Raw genomic sequence first — 5,990 nt, forward strand, 5'->3', positions numbered from 1 at the left:
ATGAATGAACTGGTCCGAACCAGTCTGAAGCCCTGCAATGAACTGGCTATCGAGGAAGAACCTGCTGGTGTCTAAGATAATGCTACATGATGAGTAAGTGCACTTGGCAGCTAGTTTCTAAACCAGAATGCTAGTAACTAGCCTGCGATTACTAATTCAACCTATTTCACAGATAACTTCTCACACAACAATAACTCAAGTGTTTACCTTCAATTTCTATCATATGTATCTTTTAAATTCTAAAAATAAAACATTTTACACTTAGTTACAATCTCTGCTCAGCAAATTAACTACCCATCCATCACCAGACCGGTATTGGTTTTAAACATTCTCTTTACCCAGTGCTTCACTTACACAGTTTGATATTGTCTCTGACCCTACAGGGACTCATCTAGACATCAGCAGCCGACGTGCCTCGGACGGAACCCTTCTTACGCATCTAAATGTAAAATAAAATCATGAGCTGCTGAAATCACAGACTCTATATAGGGGTTAGTAAGCAAGGGGAAAAAAATCTAAAAGAGATTGTGAAGTGATGGCTGCTTGTCTATAACCATATCCATACTGGGAACGAAGTTCCAAGGCCCCAGAGTGTAAAGACAATCTTGCAACGCTTTTTCTTGCATAACATGAGAAATACTTCTTGAATCTGAGAAACAAGAGCCTGAGACTGATGATATGAAATCATCAAAGACACCAAAGTAGTAAATGAACTGCTCCCCATATGATGGGAGGAGAGGGCCCAATGGGCTTGTCCTTCTTTTCATAGTTCTTAGACTGGGGGAGCCATGATGTGTGGTCCTCTCACTGCTTCTACAACCAGGGCCTCTCAGAGGAGTTCTTCAGAGAAAGTTTACTGAAAAGAGGTGAGGATGAAAGGAAGAGTAAGACACAACATAGGACACGAGGAAGGACACGAGGCAGCATCAGAAAGGACAGGGAGAGAGATGCCAAGACACGTGGGGCTCTCCAAGGAACCAGGAAGCAGAAGCTGAAGAGACGAGGACCTTCCTCCAGAAGACAGCCAACCTTACCCTAGAGCCAGCACTCGGAACCCAGCCCTCCCCTAGAGCCAGCACTCGGAACCCAGCCCTCCCCTAGAGCCAGCACTCGGAACCCAGCCTTCCCCCAGAGCCAGCACTCGGAACCCAGCCTTCTAGTCTCCTAAACTGTGAGAAGATAAATTTCGTTTTGTTAAAGCTGCCCACTTACAGTATTTGTCCTCGTAGCACTAGATAACTAAGATACTATTCCTTCTCTTTAGAACAAAAAACCCACTGAAAAGAAATATTGATAAAGGAGAACTGCAATGCATTAAATTGCACCTATCACTAGGTGTTGGAGGAACAGGATCTCAAGAAGAGGTGAAGAGGCAGTCTTGGTGGTGAAGACGACTTAGGTACTTTCCAGGCAGGAGTTTGGTCTGCAGGCATGATGCTGCCCAGAATCTGAGTATGTTCACAAACCGAAGCAATTCAATGGGAAATTAATGACCCAGAGCAAAATAACCTAATGAGGACCAGCACGTAACACCAGAACTTTCTTAAAATTCTCTGAAACATTTAACAAAGAAATGGCCATCTATCCTTACCCTGAACTGGTAACAGAGTTCTACCAACGTCGTGAGGGCATTAGTCCCTTTATGCCATGTAGGTACAGTATCTTCTAATAAACTGGTTTCTGGGAAATAACTTGTCTATTTCATCCCGTCTTATTGTATGCAGCTCCTAACTCATGAATAACTGACTTGTATGGAGAAGCAGCTGAGCCTTCAAGGCCCACTGCCAGCAGTGGGAGCAAGAGTTACTACCTCCACATCAAGAGTCCCTTCGTGTTGACACTGAGATTGTTCTGTGCTTAGGGATCGGGAGGCTGCAAACTGTGAGGGAAGGAGAGGTCTCAGTCGAGTTCTGTCCCAGAGCTTTAGAGGCAGCCGGGGCTCAGAGCCTTGCTACAACTAGCAAGGGCTACATTCCCTCCAGGTCAGCAGGGATGCTCTTCCTCAGCTTATGGACAGTTTCCCAGCCTACAGACCAGAACCACAAGAAGCGCTCCTTCCTGAAGTCCAACCAAGACTCTTGTTTTCTGATGGGTTTGGTAAATCCTTTCTGGGAATGCCAGCCTGTACCTGGAGCTTAGTGCAAACGAGTGTGATCATGCTGCTGTCTTCTCAATGTCCGGTTGAGACCAGCTAGCTGCTCTGGGGGCCGAAGCACTTGGAGGGAGGGAAAAAGGCAAGGCTGGGGAAAGAGGATTAAAGCTAGGGAGGGAAGGGGTGCGCCTCGGAGTCCAGTCGCCGGCTCCTGAGCAAAGGGAACCAGGAGTGGAAAAGAAGGTAGGAGACACCCACGATATACTCTTGACTGTTTAAATATTTTGCCTGGGGGCTGTCTGAAAACAAGGCAGGGGAAGAGAGTTTCCAAGCTCCCCACTACCGAGCTCCAGAGCTCAGAGTCATAAGATTAGTATGAGAAACTGGGTCAAAGAGGCTTCTATCGGCTGGCCTAGAAATCAAACCTCTATTTAGAATGCTGTTTCTGTGGGAAAGATATGTTCCAAATTTCAAACAATCAACTTGAGAGTTTTTGGAACAAAATCCATTCATGAGTTGGAGACTGCCTACAGTTTACTTTATGTGTAAGATAAGGTTAAAACATTTTATTGCCTTATAAAGAAAGTATGTCCTAGTCCTCTCAGAAGGTTTCTATAAAACTAATTAGAAGCAGATCTGCTGTAATCACCAAAAGTAAGCAATCTTAAACACAGATTCATTACGAAGCGACGTGCCAGAGAGAGAGATTTCCTTCTGTGCCAAAGAGCCTGACTGGCTGCCATGCTCCTGTGATGACATGGAGCTCCTGCCGCACACACGGGCATTCGTCAGACACTTGTGCCTGCAGGGCTTCCAACACTGGGGCTGCTGGCAGGACTTGCGATGACTGCATGGAAACCGCTATCCCGTCCTGCACATTCCTCGGTTCAGCTCCCCAGTGGGGTTTTACTGCCAACTAAAGAGATGCGGGGCCCAGGGCAAAAGCAAAACCAGGCATGCGTAAGACTAAGTCAGGGAAGAATGCGGCCCTGGGAGAGAGACGGGAGGAGCCGGAGCACACTCGCTGCAGGGCCTGCTCACTGGGGTCGCAAGGAGCCGGGGGGTGCTTTAACTGAAATACGGCGTGCTGACGTCTGCCCAAGGATCATCTGAACTGCCTAAAAAGCTGGTGAAGAAATAAAGATTCATCACTAATGGGGGGAAGGACAAGGCATTTTTAGAATCCATGATGATAGCTCTAACCCCACTTTTTCTACAGAAGAAGGAAAAAAGACTGAGAGAACCCAGGAAGTATGAACCCCCCAAACCAGGCAAAGATAGTCTGGTCTGTTATAGTGAGTATCTATCCATAAAAGCACTGAGTGAGGTAACATCACAGAGAAAGAAAGCATAAAAAATAATACAAACCATGGGGCATCGTACAGTGAACAAGCTCTAGATCAAGGAAGCTCTAGTCCATCTTCACAAAAGATGCTCAACAAAGAAACAATCAGAAATCAGGAGATTAGTGTCTAAAAAACTTGATTTGGATGAGGATAAATAGATTAGTGAATGGCTTTTAACAATACTTGTCTTAATTCTAAGCCTACATTTACTAAGCAAGTAAACAGTTTTAGGAAAATTATTAAATCCCCATAGAGTAGGATGTCTTACGGTTTCTAGTTCTTTCTGAGTTTCGTCTTCCATTCTCCTAATGTCTTCCATCGTCAGATCAATCCACTTGTCAATCCAACAAAAAAGCTGGCGGTGAAAGTTTGTAAATATCCTTTTTTCTTGCTTTTGAAACAAAGAAGAAAAGTAGTATAAGATCACAAAAACCTAAGCTTAACAACTGATTACATTAACTTCAGTGAAAGTTAGCCTATGTCTCAAGAAATTTATATATACTTGGTTTGAAAAGACCACTCTACTATCAGTAAAAATTTTACTTCCATCCTTTTATCATTTTGTCCAATAAAGTAATAAGAAGAATTTCCCTCTGAAATGTGAAACAACATTATCTGGCAAAGATAGCATGTTGAGTAGAAACTAAAGAACTATAGTGAACACATTCAGATCTAACATGAATTCTTGCTAGACCTGCATTTATTTTCACCTTCTTCTAAATGTCAGTGACCAAAGGTTAACATAACAACTCTACAATTCCAAGGAATCCTGTTGATGCAATTCCAGAAAATATTGTTGAGGTGGAATACAACAATCACTCAAAGAAAAGAGCCCTGGGGTCTTTGAAATCGGATGTTTTTGTTAAATTAAAAATTATTACTTACTCTTTTCTCCATTATTTTTTTCTACTCTACATGTTACTGCCACTATACATAATCACATTTACAACAAGTGGTTTTAATTGCTAGGTTATTTCATTTTACTAAACTTTCCCAAGAAGAGAGAAAGTACACACAACAGTGAGTACTTCTGGACAATCTTGAACTTTCAATTTTTTTTCCATGAACAGAAGGCACTTCATCAATTACATGTGTGACTTCTATTGATCAGAACTGGATTAAGAATCTATTGTTATGATCCAAGAAGAAGAAAAGAAGCCAATATTTACAGAGTGCCAACACTCTGGGCCAACTGCAAGCAGGCCCAAGGACAACCAAAGTTCCCAGCACTGTAAGATCATTTTTCTCCTTTTTAAATTGTGGTCAAATGCGTGTAACACAAAGCTTGCTGTTGTGACCTTCTAAGTGCATCATCATTCAGTGACCTTGTCTCTGCCATGTTATGCGATCACTATCCATTTTCAAAAATTTTTATACCACCCCAAAAAGATCATCTTCTTCTTAAACAGTGATGCAGCTGCAGTTTGAAAACAGAAACGTTATGGCGAAACTCAAGACACAACTGGTTGTGGGGATCAGAGACAAAACGGGGGTTTCTTAATGATAATGGAATAAACGTCCATCTGCAGAAAAGGAAACACCAGAGAAACTGTGTGGAGTCCTGTGTATTTACAACCATGTGCTGCTACACAAGTCCAACTCTCCCTTCCTTCTAGATCCGAATGCCCGTGTTACTTTCACTTGAATAAAGACAACATGAAAAAGAACAATCAGAATTTGGACCCTCAGATTATGTAGCTATTCTCAGTCCAAGTCTTTAGAGATGACAACCTACATGAAAATGCAAGGTGTGTGCCATAACACGTTGTGTGTGTGTGTGTGTGTGTGTGTAAGGAGTCCCTCGGCAGGCAAGCCCTGCCCTCTTCCTCCAGCCAGTGTGCTGGGACACCAGATTCCCTGGGGAACTTGCTATAGACGGAAGGAGTCCTCTACAGAAGAGCTGGGAAAACCAACCAAAAGACTGCCAGGCTCTTCCTCAAGGAAAGCCCCCTTAATGCCCCTGCTGACATCTGTCTGCCACGTCCAAGGTGAAAAAGAAGGGCAAGGAGGAATTAAGTAGGGAGAACAGAAGGTGGTAGAGCTCTCACTATCTCAAATCTTAATCTAAACTGAAGCCCCCATGCTTCGAGCAGGTCTTACCTTCTGAATGAAGTTTTCTACTTTGCTCTGTAGTCCCCACCACCTGAATTTGATGGTCACCAGCTTATAGGCACACATCCGAGGACCATCTGGGTTGTTTGCCAGCTCCTTCTACACGAGGTAAATTGAAAAGGAGAAATCGTGACTTAAATATTTACGTTTTGATTAAAATTGACTGCTATGTAATGACATCATAGAAACACATGATGAAAATTACCATCTCAGATACGTTTAATTCAGGTATTTGGAAAATCTAAACCATTTTTGCAAAAGCATCAGCATTCCCCTGCTGCAAACCCTCCTTCCACAGATGAAGTTATTTCCTAGCTCTGAAGTTTAATAGACACATTGCTCTGCCTCAAATTACACTATTCAGATTTCTTATTATATACCAAATACTGTTCACATCATATCAACAGTGAGCCTTTAATATGTAAGGACCCTCGTAATGC

The 5,990-nt window shown here is 42.9% G+C and overlaps 1 protein-coding gene across 1 annotated transcript in view; it reads right to left on the reverse strand.

Annotated features, from left to right (window-relative positions):
* Window positions 1-391: 391 nt before the first annotated feature.
* Window positions 392-5,990, reverse strand: part of PITPNB (phosphatidylinositol transfer protein beta) — a 122,854-nt gene continuing 117,255 nt past the window's right edge. The window contains exons 7-9 of the mRNA XM_007947945.2: window positions 5,539-5,649; window positions 3,707-3,829; window positions 392-439 (exon numbers count right to left, since the gene is read on the reverse strand). Coding sequence (XP_007946136.2) covers window positions 392-439; window positions 3,707-3,829; window positions 5,539-5,649 — 282 coding nt within the window. The remainder of the gene's footprint in view (window positions 440-3,706; window positions 3,830-5,538; window positions 5,650-5,990) is intronic.

Source organism: Orycteropus afer, unplaced genomic scaffold, assembly GCF_000298275.1.
Source record: "Orycteropus afer afer isolate SDZICR_OR568_19922 unplaced genomic scaffold, OryAfe1.0 scaffold00197, whole genome shotgun sequence".
Classification (NCBI taxonomy): Eukaryota; Metazoa; Chordata; class Mammalia; order Tubulidentata; family Orycteropodidae; genus Orycteropus; species Orycteropus afer.